General features: G+C 38.9%; 1 protein-coding gene and 1 long non-coding RNA gene across 2 annotated transcripts in view; one reads left to right on the forward strand and one right to left on the reverse strand.

The window, feature by feature from the left end:
- Positions 1-1,939: 1,939 nt before the first annotated feature.
- On the forward strand, positions 1,940-17,456 carry LOC110383392 (L-dopachrome tautomerase yellow-f2). Its single transcript, XM_064043378.1, has 11 exons — positions 1,940-2,078; positions 10,201-10,308; positions 10,882-10,941; positions 11,734-11,832; positions 12,285-12,461; positions 13,027-13,143; positions 14,020-14,196; positions 14,809-14,972; positions 16,075-16,258; positions 16,740-16,842; positions 17,318-17,456. The coding sequence occupies exons 1-11, from the start codon at positions 1,946-1,948 to the stop codon at positions 17,418-17,420; spliced, it is 1,425 nt and encodes a 474-aa protein (XP_063899448.1). The 5' UTR covers positions 1,940-1,945; the 3' UTR covers positions 17,421-17,456.
- Positions 15,268-17,599, reverse strand: part of LOC135119229 (uncharacterized) — a 150,814-nt gene continuing 148,482 nt past the window's right edge. The window contains exons 2-3 of the long non-coding RNA XR_010278063.1: positions 15,783-15,916; positions 15,268-15,485 (exon numbers count right to left, since the gene is read on the reverse strand). This is a non-coding gene — a long non-coding RNA (uncharacterized LOC135119229). The remainder of the gene's footprint in view (positions 15,486-15,782; positions 15,917-17,599) is intronic.

Consider the following 17,599-nt stretch of genomic DNA (forward strand, 5'->3'; position numbering starts at 1 on the left):
TTCCTACATAGTAAAAAGTAGGAAATATTATGTTACCTACATAGGTAGATATGTTATATGTTATGCAATCCGAACACCGTAGTTGGGGAAAAAACCCCCAATGAAATACTATTGGCCTTACTACAAAAACTTAAACATCTGATTTACACTTGTCTAAAAAAATTGTGGCTGCAAAATGAACCATATGTCAACGTCATAATCTGTAATTTTTTAGACAAGTCTTAAACTGACGTTTAAACTTTTTTGTGGTAAGACGGTTTTAGTTTATGCGGGTAAACATAGATCTCTAAATATACCGTCCTGCAGTGTCCAGTTCGATTCCGGATCAGGCAAGTACCTAACAATAATTTAACTTTTAGTAACACATCAACCTACCTCAACATGTCAAACTTAAATAGATTTTCAACCGTATCACAATAACAATTATTATTAAAACATTAATTTTGAGAAAAACGGGCGTTTATGTTTTCTGAACTTAGGCCCGTAGATATTTACGAAGTAACTATTAAAGTAATCTGTGCTTATACAATGACTGTGTTGCACTAAAATACATTGGTAACTGTGGCAAAAAAAAACCTTTAAAAAAAAATACAATAGTGCTGAAAACCGCATCAAACCCGGTTCAGTAAACGTGAGACACATACATAAACATACATAAAGATCAAATTGAGAACTTCCTTTTTTGAAGTCGGTTAAAAAGAAAAATAAATTCCTACATGTACGCGGTTGAATTGAGTGTGAACCTTATTTTTGGGAAGTTGGTTGGAACATTAAAACGCGGGTAAACCCGCGACGAACGTCTAGTCTAAAACAGTAAACAATAAAGCAACAAAAATGTTTACATTTGTCTAAGTTCAAGGTTGTGAAGCGGTAATCTTCCGTCAGACGAAATGTTAATAAAACAATAATAACTTTGTCGAAAAAAATGGTTAAGAACGAATCGCGATGAAGTATGAAGGGTTCTGTATCTATATTATCTTTACTACAATCATATTGCAATCGTAAATCATTTGCAGACAAAATGATTCATTATTGAATGACAGAAAAGGATAAAAACTTTTAATTTCAAAGAAAAAATAGCGGAATGCCACATACGCTTCAATCGTAATTGAGTCGTGATTGGATCTCAGTCGGATGTGAATCGTATGTCGCATAAGTAAAATTAGCAGAATCGTGCCCCTGTGATAAACTGTCTAAGTCGGTTCATGAGATACAGACAGTCTCTCTTTCCTCTTAGCCCTGAACCCTAAAACAAAACTAAACTAAAAACGAGATATACCAATGCATATCGGGTTGCCTTCCACTTAAAAAAAACAATAACACTAATTTTTCGATAAGTAAGTAATTTATTATCGCGATTTACCTTCTGAACCCTAAAAAACCGGTTTTTGATTTAACACTCGGTTATCAAGTAAATCACTGATGTATGACTAAACAAACGAAAAATAAAACAAACAACGAATCGTGTTTTAGAAGATATTTTACGGGGTTTTACCCGCGTCCCATGGGAACTACTTTCCGTAACCGAAAGATGATGTCCTCCTAGCCGATTATCGGCTACGGCTGCTGTTCTCATATAAGGAGATCAGCCAGCTGCGCAGGACTTAGTGCACAAGCAATCGCGCAGACACAGGTGCACTCACTATTCCTTCACTCTCACGGCGCGATGGGAATCAATCGGCACAAATCTTGAGCGCTGACCTTCACCTGCGCAGAAGTAATTTATTGGGTCCCTTTTGTGGTATGAAGTGAGGCGCGGGGGCGGGCTAAAGCGCATCGCGTCATAGCCGTCACTCGGGATTGGTTCTTTGCTAATAAATCACTTCTGCGCAGATGAAGGTCAGCGCTCAAGATTCGTGCCGATAACTGTAGTAGTAGCCAGCCTTTTGGTCACGAGACTCGTTTATATCGTTACATTTTATTCTTCGACTTGTTTCAGCTCAAAATGAAGACATACCAGCTAGTAATATGTCTAGCCTTGCTGCACATCTGCAGAGGTCAGAGTGGTCGAAGAGTCGGGAAACTAGAAGAGGTATTTGCCTGGAAGCAGATCACCTACGACATCAACGGTATCATGGGTATGTACCACTTTTAAGAAAGATAACACACAGGTAAAACAAAAAATCCAACTTTTCTAAGTTTGTATGTACTTTCTAAGTATATCCTTAGACATCAAGGAAATCAGCAACCCGCATTGAGCAAGCGTGGTGATTGACGCTCAATCCTTCTCCGTGTGAGAGGAGGCCGCAGCCCAGCAGTGGGACGATATAAAAAAGCTGTAGCTAGGTATTAAAAGCAGGCCGATAATCAACACTTTTTCAAGGTCAAATTTACATAAGACAGCCACCAAAACGCCCGCCCTTCACCACTTTCTATGTGATTTTGGTAGGAAGAAGAAATTATAGAACAAAAGCTCCCTAGCAACACAATTCTGTCTGTATGGTTTGAAGAATCGGTTCACTTTAAAGAGTGTCTGAGTTTCTTGCCGGTTCTTCTCCATGAGACCGAACGAGAAATACTTAGTGTACCTAGCTAGTAACGTTTCGTAAGAACCTGTTAAAGGTTTATATTTATTACTAATCATCGTCAACAATTTCATAATCTCAGACCTCCTGGCTCTTCCCCTACAAAAGACGAATGAGCGTTTATCATAGGGATAATCTTTGCATCTCCTGAACCGATTTTAATCATCATAATTGTAAGTCAAAATTGCATATTGTCCTCTACTGTAACATACAAATACATTGTATACAATTTTTTATATCCAACAATGTTTAAGGCTAAGGTTCTTCCAACCTGCAGACAGACATGTGTTGCTGGGGAGTTTGTTGCACCACTTCTTCTTCCCAGCAAAAACACATAGGAAGTTTAGGAAGTGGTGAAGGTGGGGCGTTTTGGGGGCTGTCTATTGTAAATTGCTGACGTTCAAAAAGTGCTGTCTTGCAGCCAAGTCTGAATAAATGATTTTTGATTTTGATTTTGATCCTTGTATCGATTAATTTTAATAATCTTGTTATTCGTCGGTTTTCCTCCAGGATTAACGTGAAACCAGACCAATAAGTTAGGTACCTATACTGTACATAATAATAAGCATTTTAGATATTAAATACTCGGCTGCATCCGGTTAGACTGGAAACTGACCGCTTAGTTGGGAAAAGGTTAGGCAGATGAAAAGGTATTTCAAGATATTTTATATTCTTTCAATAAGGATAATGTAAAGAAACGTGACTGGATGGATACTGTCATATATTGATTATTAAGGTAATAATGTTCTTAATTTATGTTTATTTTATTACTTATGGTTAAATGGAGACATATAATAACTTTTATTTACTGCTCTGATCACGTTGGTAGATGATTTTGTGAATACCTACTTCTCAACTGGGTTTAGGAGGTCAGATAGGCAGTCATTCCATGTAGAAGATTAGCATTCAGCTGCATCTGGTTAGACAGGAAGTCGACTCCAATATAGTTGGGAAAAGTCTAGGGAAACAATGATGATGTAGGTATACCCGAATTATGCTCAAGATTAATCTTAATATTTTGTGGGAAAGTTATATATAAACATTGATAACCCGTGCATCGCAGAGCACGTTAATGTCAGTCCAGCATGTCGATTCTATAAAATATCACAACTCACTTCGACATCACTCTCACTTCGACTTCGATCTAAAGGTAGAATTCCGTGGACGCGACAATAGTCAACCTATGAAAATATATGGCACCGTTGTCGAGGCCCGTGACAGTCGCGCGCGGCTGACGAATTTCGTAAGCTGCTCGCGGCATTGTCAAAAATTTAATTCTGGTTTTACTAAAATTCTATAGATGTTATTAAGCGCTAGACCATGTTGAGAAGCGTACGGCCGCGAGCGGCTCACGAAATTCGTCGTCCGCGCGCGACTGTCGCAGCCCTCGGCAGCGGTGCCATACATTTTCATAGGTTGACTTTTGTCGCGCGCTGCTGCGACAATCGCGACCCACGGAATTCTACCTTAAAGTTTCGTGATTGACATTGTCAAACTACACTAGCGCTACACTATCGAGCGTGTTGACAAGTTGAACTAAATCAAAGTCGAGATTTTGACAGATCTGTCAAAATCTGTCTATCTATAGGGGAGGTAGGGGAGAGATGGGCAGTTGGGAGACATGATCAAATCAGAATAAAAATAAATACCTTTTATTCTGATTTCTGATCATAGTTTTGTTTTTTTTTATTGGGTAGTTTACGTTACCGACTGGTAACGGTGTTCATCCATAGACTATCTGTCATTTCTGTGAGTTGTCAAGAACAAACACTCGTAAAAGTACTTAAATATTTTGTTGCGGTTTCGGATCGTTATAAAGAGAAAACTAATGAAAGGTATGTGTATTTTCTATTATTAATTATTGATTGTCAAAATCTCCAGTTACAATTATAGTAAGTCGATGCAATCCACACCTATTATACCTTTAGAAGAGAGTACTACAGCAATAGTTAATGGGCCCCACGTTTTTATTTTAGTCTAATATGACCGGGACCACCTACGTAGGTTGACAGGTAAGTAACTATTTTTTATTTTCTAGTTTTCAGTGCACATAAGATAAAACCGTTTAACTTAAAAGTTTTTTTACCGATTTTTTTTTCATAAACTAAGTCAAAAGTGTCCAATGCTCCCTATGGTAGGGAGGCTTGGACATACCATGTAATGTATAATTTGTAAATTTTGCTCTTCTTCGTCAGTGAAAATTTGTGAGGTTATAAATCTGCGCGAAAAATCCTTTATAGAATCTTGTTTCAGGTACCGTTGCCAACTTGATCTAGAGACTATTATATTTAAAATAGTGTTTAAATAAAGTTCTAAGTGTTTTAAAGTGATTAAGTGCCTACCTTTAACGATGGCTAGAATGTTTTTGCTTAAATCTTTATTAGAAGAAGCTCATGCTTTAGATAATTTAGAAAAGCGTCAACAATCTGCTAGAATTCGTAGTTTATCTTTATTAACTCGCGTTGATGACTATGTGAGCATATATAGATTGTCAAAGGAGCTAATTGACCAACTGGAGTCTGATTTACTGCCCTGATAAAGCCCACAAAACGTCGAGGCAAAGGACTTACAACTCGTGTAAAAGTAAGTATTGACACAGTTTATAGTTGAAAAATTGTAATCAAGCACACAATAATAAGAAAAACACTTAGTTCTTAATAAGGAGTATTCCCTTTATGTGGTTTCCCCGCCAGCTGATATGTTTTCAAAAGACTCTGTACTTCAGTTATAATATTGGTATTCTCTTAAGCATGAAAATAACCAAATTGGTCTCAATTTTGTTTTCACTAAATCCAGATAAAGTAGGTATTACATTTTTTATTGATTTATTGTTTCACAGATACTATGTACTTTATCATTCTTGGCTAGTGGCAGTTACCAGAAGGTTATTAAAGAGGACATCAGAACTTATTTATCGCAACCGTCTGCATCTCGTTGCATAAATGAAGTAGTGGAAGCTCTGAACAATCCGGCCGTAGTAAAAAATATATAAGGTTTCCTCAAAATCAGCAAGAAAGGCAAATTGGCGCTGTCAGTATTTTTTTTCGTAGGGTAAGCATAGGTTATATTCACAGCACGAATTTAGAGATTTCTGTTTATTTTATACTTAAAAGCTGCCTCAAATTCCTTACAATAACAAATTATAACTAAAACATCATATTTAGCTAAAATTCTGTGTCAAAACTGATAAAATTAAAACTGATTAATCTCGGTTGACATTTTGTCGAGTGGGAAGTCACTAGCACAGCATTGGTCGATGTCGAGCTCACTTCACTTCGCAAGTGATTAGGTGATGTTTACAGAATGCAAAATCAAGGTCGTTCTGAATCGAATGCGAAGTGAGAGTGAATAGCGAAGTGAAATGCGAGTTGTTGTTCGAATTTTATAGAATCGACGTGCAGGCAGGCCTTGGCCCTGTTGGGCCCCGCTGGGGTTGCTGACAGTATTCTACTTGTGTAGCCCTTTCATTTGATACCCATATTGAGGGGGCTGTGCCATTTTGTGCCGGCGGCCATATTGGATTTAATTAAAGGTGTATACAAAATTTCAGACCAATCGGTTGACAGGAAGAGGGTGAAATTTGAATTACTAAATTTGATCCAAGAATAAATAATAAAACAAACGGGGTGAGCTAAATAAAACCGTTTAAATATCTCGTAATGTTGAAACTGAGTGTAATTTTTAGGAAAGCTCTTTCATTATATCTAGCCGAATATAAGAAATGGCAATAAAAGTTGATAATGATGTAAAATCTGTAAAATCTGATTTTTTATGCAATAAATTGTGAAAAAGTGCCCATCCCTCCCCTACCTCCCCTAAAGTATGAAATGACATTACGAATCGAAGTGAAATGCGAGTTGTTGATCGAGTTTTATAGAATCGCAGTACTGTTTGTGATCTCTCTCCGGTGGTGTCGGATTGTCGTCCCATCGCGCTATGAGAGTGAAGGAATAGTGAGTGCACCTGTGTCCAAGCAAATGTGCCTGCAATATAATATGTCCTGCGCAGCTGACTGATCTCTTTAGAGAGAACAGCCGCCGTGGCTAAAATCGGGCTTTCAAAGTCAATAATAGTGATGATTCAGAAGAAACCATGGCTATATTATTATCTGAATATACTATGTACATATTGCCTTCACAGTGGTAAATAAGGATAATCTTCATTAAAACGTTAGTCAATAAATGTGTTACTGAGAAACCAAAGTGTTAGGTAAGTATACTTATAATACAGGCATAAGAAAAAACAAATCATCCTTTTTAATATTTATACAGTCGTGGCGGCCTAGTGGTTAAAGAACCAATCTCTCAAGCATGAGTGTGTTCGATTCCAGGCCAGGCAAGTACCAATGCAACTTTTTTAAGTTTGTATGTACTTTCTAAGTATATCTTGGACACCAATGACTGTGTTGCGGAGGGCTCGATAAACGTAGTAGGTAGGTAGGTAGTAGGGAATGCAATCCCGATCCCGCGGGATCCCGATCTCACGAGATCTCGTGTAATTTTTCGGGATCAATCCCGACGCATCATATGACGAGATCCCGTTCGAGATTGACGGGATTGGGCGGCAGTGGTCAGCGACGCAACACACACACAACCAAGTCCTTTTGCACGTATATCTACGTCCACGAGCTTAGACAAATTAGAAACTACCATTAAAAAAAAATGAATTTGTTTGAGTGTGGAGGAACAAGGGGGCGATTTTTGCAGTTTGCATATAATTGCTTCGCCACGCTGCTGTTGCCAACCAGCGGCAGCGTTGAGTCGCAGAGGGCATTCTCAGCAGCGGGGTACATTGCAACGGACATTAGATGCCGTTTAGCAGATGAAACTATTAATACCCTTTGTTTTTTAAAGAGACATTTTCAAAATCACTCTTTTTCCTAATTCCCTTGAAATAAGCTTATTGTTTTGATTACCTAATTTACCTACGTTAATTTCCTTACAACCTGATTATTATTTAGTTGGTAAGATTAAAGAATAAAGGTTTTTATTTTCTTTCGAGTGATATGTTATTTTAATTAACCTCACTATCACAAACAAGAATTATTAGCTTTTTCAGTCATCTGAATTCTATTTTTTTTTTAAATTAGACGGGATCCCGAAAATTCCGGGATCCCACGGGATTGATATTTCTAATCCCGCGGGATCCCGAATTTGCAATCTCGAGTCGGGATTGCATTCCCTAGTAGGTAGTAATGTAGGTCCCGGCTGTCATTGAACATCTTTGGCAGTCTTTACGGGTAGTCAGAAGCCAGTAAGTCTGATAACCAGTCTAACCAAGGGGTATTGGGTTGCCCGAGTAACTGGGTTGAGGAGGTCAGATAGGCAGTCGCTCCTTGTGGCACACTGGTACTCAGCTACATCCGGCTAGACTGGAAGGCGACCCCAACACAGTTAGGAAAAAGGCTCGGCAGGTAATGAAAACGGTAGATGTCGTCTTGTTACTATGCGTGTTTCTATATTAATGTGTCCATGATTGTACATACCAGAATTTGTTTAGAGAACTTGTTTTTGAGAAATCTGCTAAACTAATATTACCTATCTACATATTTGCTGGGGAGTTTGTTGCGCCACTTCTTCTTCTCACCAGAAACACATAGCAAGTAGAGAAGGGTGGGCGTTTTTGGGGCTGTCTTTTGTAAATTCCCGACGTTCAAAAAGTGATGTTTTGCAGCCAAGTTTGAATAAACGATTTTTGTTTTTCAATAAGTATTATAAAGCTAAAGAGTTTATTTGTTTGCTTGAACATGCTACTTCGATTTACTGTTCCGATTTGAAACAATATTTCACTGTTGGAAAGCTACACTCTTCCCGAGTAACATAGGTTATATTCTATCCCGGTACGGGCAGTAGTTCCCACGCTAGTACTTATATTATAGACGCTTTCATTTGTTTGTTTTTGTACGCTCAAGGCTTCAAAACTATAGAATCGATTTGAAAAACAAACATGAATAAATATAAGGAAATATTTGCACTAAAAAACAATTAGATAATACAACAGCGTTTTCAAAGATGAGGCTGCTATGCGGTTAACCAGACATGTATGCAAAAAATACTTGTTTTCCTGCTTTATAATCATTCATGTTTTTCTAGTTATTTATGAAGTCAGTTAGGAACGTAAAAACATACATAAAAGTACTTATTTCCTGCATTTTCATATGCATTATCATCTTAATTTATCCATCTGTCTAGCCTTTTCCCAACTATGTTGGGGTCGGCTTCCAGTCTAACCGGATGCAGCTGAGTACCAGTGTGCCACAAGGAGCGACTGCCTGTCTGACCTCCTCAACCCAGTAACCCGGGCAACCCAATACCCCTTGGTTAGACTGGTGTCAGACTTACTGGATTGTGACTACCCGTAACGACTGCCAAAGAACATACCCCTTGGTAATACTGGTGTCAGACTTACTGGCTTCTCGTCTTTGTAACACACTGGTACTCAGCTGCATCCAGTTAGACTGGAAGCCGACCCCAATATAGTTGGGAAAAGGCTAGGCAGATGATGATTTGAATCGTAAGAATTTTCGGAGTTCAAAGACATTTCAAAATGGAAGATGACGCAAGTTAGGGTAAAGGACTGACCCAAAACCGATTTCCAAATATGATAGTATTGTTTTGATCACCTTTTTTATGATATCGGGTTTCTAAGTAACCAATAATTTCAAAATTATATGCTCCGACACCAATTTAATGACCCTTCGGGCAGAAATAAAACAAAAAATGAAAATTTTAATCGACCGGTATATTGTTGTAACAAAATTTTGTGGTTTATTCACAAAAAAAGGTTACTTTTACGGTTTAAAGGTTATTCAATGACAACCGCGTTAATTGGTACTTACCAACAAGGATCATTATCATCATCATCATTAGCTCAACCATAGGACGTCCACTGCTGAACATAGGCGTCTCCCTTAGATCTCCACAGATACCTGATGGAGGCGACCTGCATCTAGCGTCTTCCCGCGACCTTTATAAGGATGGCAAACACGATTTCTTACTAATATATATCGAGGACTAGCAGTTTCATCCGCGTCCCGTAGGAACGACTGCCCGTACCGGGATAAAATATAGCCTATGTTACTCGGGAAGACTGTAACTTTAAAAAGAGGGAGAATTTTTAAAATAAGTTATGGTGTTTCGGAGCCTTTAGCCTATCTTTCTACCAACTAGGTATGGGAATGGGCAGTCCAGTCTAACCGGATGCAGCTGAGTACCAGTGTACCACAAGGAGCAACCTATCTGACCTCCTCAATCCAGTTACGCGAAGTACCCAATACCTACCAATATAAGCTACCCCCAACATAAGCCTCCTTGGTAAGACTGGTTGTCTGTCAGACTTACTGGCTTCTGACTACTCGTAACGACTGCCAAAGATGTTCAATGACAGCCGGGACCTACAGTTTAACGTGCCATCCGAAACACAGTCATTGGTGTCCAAGATGTACTTAGAAAGTACATACAAACTTAGGACGCTACAGAAACATAATTGTTTATTTGTGTCATATGTGTTGCTTGGCGTTCCGCCACTTCTTCTTCCCAGCAAAACGCATAGGAATAGTGGTGAAGGGTGGGCGTTTTGAGGGCTGTCTTTTGTAAATTTTTAACGGTCAAAAAGTGCTGTTTTGCAGCCAAGTTTGAATAAACAATTTTTGATTTTGACTGTTATATTTTCACAGTTCTTGAAGATCGTTTTGCTGAAGATGACTTGGTTGGACGAAAGAAGAGATCGGCTGACTCAATATATTTTGATGAACAGAACGATGACGAACGAACTTGGAATGATGGTGAGATTCTAAAACTATTTATAGTTATCGGCACGAATCTTGAGCTCTGACCTACATCTGCGCAGAAGTGATTTATTAGCAAAGAACCAATCCCGAGGGACGGCTATGACGCGATGCACTGCGGGCCAATCACCGCTTTAGCCCGCTCCCGCGCCTCACTTCATACCACAAAAGGGACCCAATAAATTACTTCTGCGCAGGTGAAGGTCAGAGCTCAAGGTTCGTGCCGATAACTATATGGTGTTTGAGAGTAGTTTTTAAAACATCGTGAAAGGGAAGGTCGAAGGAAAGAGGGGAAGGGGTCGTCCATGGTATAGCTACATCAAGCAAATTAAAGAGAAGGTGAATGTTGTGACATATAAGGAAGTTCAGGAGTTGGCGCTAGATAGGCGTAAATGGAAGGTGCTGCACCGACAAGAGCTGGGCTCTTAAATTAAAGAGAATTAGAGAAGATACCGTATTTTCGGCTTTGGTAGGCTTTGCCCGAAAGAAATTCTGCAGCTCCGATTGGTAGCAATTTTTTTTTCTTATTTTGAAGACTTTTTTACTTAGAAGTATTTTTTTATTTTTCAGGACACATAATTCATGGGAACCCTATTGATACTCCAAGTGTTGCAGCCATCAATCCCAATGGTAAGTCACACTAAGTGTTACTGCAAACTTTTAGTCGGCCCATAGTTCGTTTGGGCTAATAAATCAGTAGAAAGATGAATGATAGTACGCACATGACAATGATCAGGTATTTGGCCGCTAGGAGACCGATGGAACTTTGAATTGATTCACGATTACGTTCAAAAAAAGATAATTTTCCTGTCATCTTAGTTTAGTCTGCAGTATCTAAGCAGTCAGTCTATTATTAGCATGTAATAAGTCCTATTAAGATTTTTTACTTTTAGTGAAGTGCTTGCTCAAATGGAGTCTAATTGTAACGTTAAAAAACCATTTGGCTCATTTAGTTACTTGTAGTGTTAAACGAGTTGGCAAAAAGTTGGCTAAACATAATATATACCTAGTTTAAAAAACTAAAAAAGACGCTTTCAACTATTATTTTTATTTTATACTTTTTTTCATATTCCTAACAGCAAACCCTTTCATTTGATACCCATATCATGGGGGTGGATTTCAAATAGCCAGTCCGACATCTTGGGGAGGCCGCCATATTGGATTTCTAATAACGTTTTTTAGCTAGTCATCAGAACTCAGAGCGTGTGCAAAATTTCATCGTAATCGAAGACCGGGAAGTTGGTCAAATTACGGTTCCAAGATTTTCTTACATACATAGTTACAAGTGAAGCTAATATAAGCGTTTTAAAAATCAAGTGGTAGGTACAATCAAAAGGCTAGCTGTTTCATTGATCGGCTGGTAATTCAACCATTGACTACGACATAGGTACATAATACAATGTGGTTCATTTTTATTTACAGATGAAATTGGAAGATTCTTCATACAATATAACAATGTACCGATGGGCGCCGAGAGAGTCGGAAATAGATTATTCGTCACAATACCTAGAAGAAGGTTTGGTAAGTTGACAATTAAAATTATCACTATGTGATCTAAAGACGTAATTCCCCCTTGGTATGGCACTGTGACGCACACGTCTGTATCTCGTGGTGTACTCGCTGTAGCAAACAGTAACACATTGCGCGCGAACATTACTAACATGTCCGCGACACTGCAACCGCCGCGCGAACACATGCTAGCTCTCTCAGTCTCTCACAATTGACATGTCTACAGAATTTTATGTTCATGGTAAAGTAGATTTTTTATGTATATTTGAAAAACGTGAGGGTATTTCCATTTGAAAAACGTGGGGGTCCAGCGACTCGCGCATGTACGAAAGCTAAATACCCACCCGCGTACTGTGTTGCGTGCGTATGTTTACTTGCTCCAGCTACATGCACCCTGACTGACAAAATACATACCTACCATAAATTAGATCATAAATTAATGTACAAACACATATTTTTTTCAGGTATCCCAGCAACACTAAACTACATAGATCTATCAGTTTATGGAGGCACCCGCTCGCCGCCATTAACGCCCTACCCTGACATGGCCAGATCCAGATCTTTGATATCCGTGTACAGGACTAGGGCTGACCAGTGTGGTAGACTCTGGACTGTCGATACAGGCACTATTGAGATTCCTAGTAAGTTTTATAGCCATTTACATAATCATCATCAGCCTTTTTACTGTCGCACTACATCATCACCTACCGAGCCTTTTCCCAACTATGTTGGGGTCGGCTCCCAGTCTAACCGGATGTAGCTGAGTACCAGTGTTTTACATGGAGCGACTGCCTACCTGACCTCCTCAACCCAGTTACCCCGTCAAGCCGTTGCGTTTTGAAGACTGTTTCTTGACTGGCTTCTGACTACCCGTAACGACTGCCAACGATGTTCAAATGACAGCTGGAATGCCCACCAGTCTATAGCATGTCTTCCGAAACACTGCGGAAATCAGTCTAACCTAAAGACTAACCTCACGCCATAGACTTTTAGTCGACCGATAGTTGATCTGGGCTCATAAAAGTCAGTATGAAGATGAATAGAAGTAAGCACATAACAATAAACAGGTATTCGGCCAGTATCAGACGGCTAAAAACTCTTAATAAATTCAAAAATTTCTTTTAAAAAATATCCTGTCATCGGGCCAAATTAGTTTAGTTTCCAGAGTGCATGTAATCTAATTAACTTACTAAACACTTTTCACAGATAATCCCCGCTACCTCCGGACTCCAGCGATAGTGGTGTATGACTTGAGAACAGACAGAGAGATATTGAGATACGAGCTGAAGAGTTCTGATCTCCCGGCTAACAACACACCAACTGGTAAGCAATAACTATCATTTACCTAGGCCAAGGATTGGCCAATTTAGTAAGACACAAGATCTACTGTTGACTGACGAAAATCTGATGGATGGAGGATGATGATGATATCCTCCTAGCCGATTATCGGCTACGGCAGCTGTTCTCATGTAAGGAGATCAGCCAACTGCGCAGGACTATTATAGTGCACAAGCATTTGCTTGGACACAGGTGCACTCCCTATTCCTTCACTCTCTTAGCCCGATGGGACGGCAATCCGACACGACTCGAAATCAGGCGCAGAAATGATAGCTAAACGTACCTAAAGGTTTCGAAAGTGCTGAACCGATTTGAAAATCTCTTTCAATCTTAGAAAGCTTGGAAAGCACTCTTCTCTTTATCCCCTGCTGATGTATTCTATAAGACTTCACTCTAAACTTCGCATCTGAGTCCGCCGTGAGTTTCGTGATTGGCATTCTCAAACTACACTAGCGCTACTCTTGCGAGCGTGTTTGCGAGTTGAACTAAATTAAACTCGAGATTTTGACAGATAAAGTATGAGATGACAGATAAAGAATGCGAAGTGAGAGTGAATAGCGAAGTGAAATGCGAGTTGTTATCTGAATTTTATAGAATCGACGTACTGGTGACATATGTATGTTATATTTTATGCAATATCAGATATAAAGTTTCCCCAGAAAACCAGGTGAAACAACTAGCAAAACTTTACCTATCTTTAGGATCTATTTAGCACACACTCTTAATTTTTTTTTCAACCTACTTTTTTGTCATTTATTTTTGCCTTCTGCTGTGCCAATATTTCTTCTTTCTTTCTTTCTCCTTTCTTTCTTCCTTTCTCCTTTCTTTCTTTCTTACTCAAAATATCCCATTCCCTTTCAGGTCTAGCCTCAATCACCGTAGATATCAAGAACGGCGATTGTACCGACGCTTATGCCTTCATTTCCGACGTGGTGACATACGGTGTCATAGTGTTCTCTCTAAAACAGAGGGATAGCTGGAGACATCAGCATAATTACTTCCATTTCAATCCTACTGCTGGGAATTTGAGAGTTGCAGGTTGGTAGAAATTTGACAGAGAAACTGTGTTACTTATACATAAGGGTATTTATTTTGGAACTTGCTCATGATAAGGCTGCCCACAAGCGATAATCGGCTCCGAATCTGATCCCGATCTGGTACGATCATCTGTCCTACATAAACAAAACTTGCTAACATGATGAAGAGAAAACATTCTTTTATTTGTTTTGCTTGTACCCTAAACGCTTCAAAACCGATTTAAAAAATTATCTCCTAGCTAACTATCCCCAAGTAAAATATTTCCGGAACGTGTGTGAAATCGCAGGGCAACAGCTAACAATACATTAAATAAATATATAACCGTTTCTAATGGCGAGTCAGCCCATTTATCAAGGATGAATAGTATTCCTTACAGTTCTAGCCTATTGAGACTACTTTTATCCGATTGCGCTATACCTATAGTTCTCAAGGGACGAGGATGAATCCTCTAGTAATATTAAGAAGTAACATTTCTGTTTATCTACATATTTCCATAACCTATCTATATTTTTTTGCGATTAGAGATCATTTATACAGAGCTAATGTCAAAACTCAATCTCCAATCCAAAATCAATAGATAGATAGCTTATAGAAATCCATCATCTATCCCAGGTCAATCCTTCACCTGGAATGACGGAGTATTCAGTATCGCGCTAGGCAATGAAGGGCCTGATGGGTGCAGAACAGCCTTCTTCCATCCTATGGTGAGCAGCCAGGAGTTTGCCGTGTCAGCGTGTGAGTTGGAGAGCAGGGAGGCTAACCAGACTGCTTTTAATGTGAGTTATTTAATCATGAATCATGTTTATTTCTGTTAATATACACCTAAAGGTACTTTTATATACAGGAAGGACCTACTTTAATCTATGGGTATCAGGTACCATAGATTTAAAATAGCGATTTAATATAGGTTCTAATATAATAAAAAGGAGATTGGTAAATGGTTTAAGAACTACTGAACTAATTTGAAAAAATCTTTCACTGTTTGGAAGCTACACTATAACCTAGTAACTTGGGTATATTTTGTCCGGCTGGGTACTGGAAGAAGTTCCCCTGGGCCGCACGAAATAGATATCTATACATATAATAAAATGATAGGAAAGTCAAAACTGTACATTGAATATTTTTTTTAAAGAATACTTGGGGGGTGATCCATAATCGATTCTGAAGCCAAATATGTAGTTTTTAGAATTTTTGTCTGTATGTCTGTTTATCTGTTTGTCTGTATGTTTGTCCCGGATAAACTCAAAAAATACTGCATGGATTTCAATCAAATTTTGCATGACTATTACCTGGGGGTACGGCTGTCATCTCGAATTTCGCCAAACCCGGACAAACATTAAAAAAACCCGGACATTTGGCGTAAATCGCATTTTTTCCCCGAACGAGTACGATTTTGTTTAAACAAAATAATACCTATTTTGTAATCCATTTACTATTAACATATACTTAAATTCAATGAGGTACTTTCTTACATTAAAAGTGTCCGGGTTTTCCCCGGACGCTTCTCGAAAACCCGCCCGGACGTCCCCCGGACGGGGTCAAAACGAGGACAAATCCGGGGAAACCCGGACGGATGGCAGCCCTACCTGGGGGCCGGTTCAACACATAGGCTATATATTATCACGCTATCACCTACGGGGGTTGAGCAATGAATGATTAAATAAACGAAATTGGAAATTCTATATTGCCCACGCAGACGAAGTCGCGGGCAACAGCTAGTCTAGTTATATATTTCCTCCATTTTTCAAACAAAGACATCAAAAATGACTTTCGGGTTCCTATATTCTTACCGCAAATATCTTAACCATCTAAAACCATTTTACATATTTTAGATATCCCGCTAACAATCATTACATTCACCTAAATAATGTTTTTCAGGTGTTAGGAGACCGTGGTGCCAACAGTCAGAGTACAATGCACGACATACACACTCCGAGCAACGTGATGTTCTTCGCGGAAATCGCTCAAAACGCCGTGTCATGTTGGAACACTGAGAAACCTTTGAATCGACAGAATATGCAGATACTGGGTCAAGATGGGCAGAGACTTAGTTATCCTTCAGGTGAGATATAACCGACTTTAAAAAAATGGGGTTCTTAGTTTGTCGTCTATGTATGTAGGTATGTTTGTGCGTGATCATCTCGCGTTTGGTTGGGTTATAAATCAGCATGGTAGTGCGCGATTGGCTGAACTGATTTTGATATGGTTTTAAGCGTATCCTTCCATACTCTTCTATCTGCAAGTAACATTCTTTATAACCATATCGACATTCACACAATCCAACTATCGTTTTTATAGTCGTCTTAGGAGAAGGTTTTACATAGATTTAGGTACATTATTGAAGTATTGCCAATTTGCTATCCAACGTGGCAATGCTGCCAGCCTTTTACATTACCGAGTGACAGCGATGAGGACCAATTTTTTTATGCTGTTTTTTAGTATTTAGCTGTTTATAATAAGATATATGAAGACTGTTTTTGGAAGTTTAATTATTGAAATCTATTTTTGTAAAAAGTTTTTTTTAATAATGATGTTAATTTCAGATCTGCACGTGACAAACGATGAAGTGTGGGTGACAGCGAACACTCTGCCTCGATTCATTTACTCACGACTGGACACCGATCAATATAACTTCTTTGTATACAGGTAATAACTTCATTAAAATGAGCGATTAATTAAAGAAATTCCGTAGTTTTGGGTGAAAGAATATGTAACAATAATACACAGGGGCCCGATTCTCCTAAGTTAATAAGGTCAAAATCGAATCGCAATAGCAGTTTTAACCATATCTGGCATTCTGCTACTAATATACCTAAGACTCATGGAAAGTTTCCCTCGGAAATTCTATTGGTTAATTTTGGCGGGATCTCACTTTGAGAGTGAAGAGCACGTTAATTAATGTCAGTCCTGCTTGTGATCTCTCTCCGGTGGTGTCGGATTGTCGTCCCATCGCGCGCAGAGAGTGAAGGAATAATGAGTGCAGCTGTGTCCAAGCAAATGTGCGTGCACTATAATATGTCCTGCGCAGCTGACTGATCTTACCTATATGAGAACTGCCGCCGTGGCTGACAGTCGGCTAGGACCTTAATTAGATTTTAATGGCTATTTTTTACATTTTCAGAGCGAAAGTTAACGACTTGATATCTGGAACTACATGTGAAGGACGAACAAGGCCCAGCCAGGGTTACATGCCGTCTTCTCACTACGGGAGCAGTCACTATTAACTGACGAATTTACGAACGAAACTATGAATGTATATCGATGAATAATAAAATGATGATAATTTTAAACGTTGTGTTTGATTTTGGAGTTTACTGTGAAAATAGAGTTTAAAATAGGGCATTAAAAGTGGGTAGGTCTATACCTTAATAATAATTATTTTCAAATCAGTCAAGTAATTTTG

This window comes from Helicoverpa armigera, chromosome 31 (genome assembly GCF_030705265.1).
Source record: "Helicoverpa armigera isolate CAAS_96S chromosome 31, ASM3070526v1, whole genome shotgun sequence".
Classification (NCBI taxonomy): domain Eukaryota; kingdom Metazoa; phylum Arthropoda; class Insecta; order Lepidoptera; family Noctuidae; genus Helicoverpa; species Helicoverpa armigera.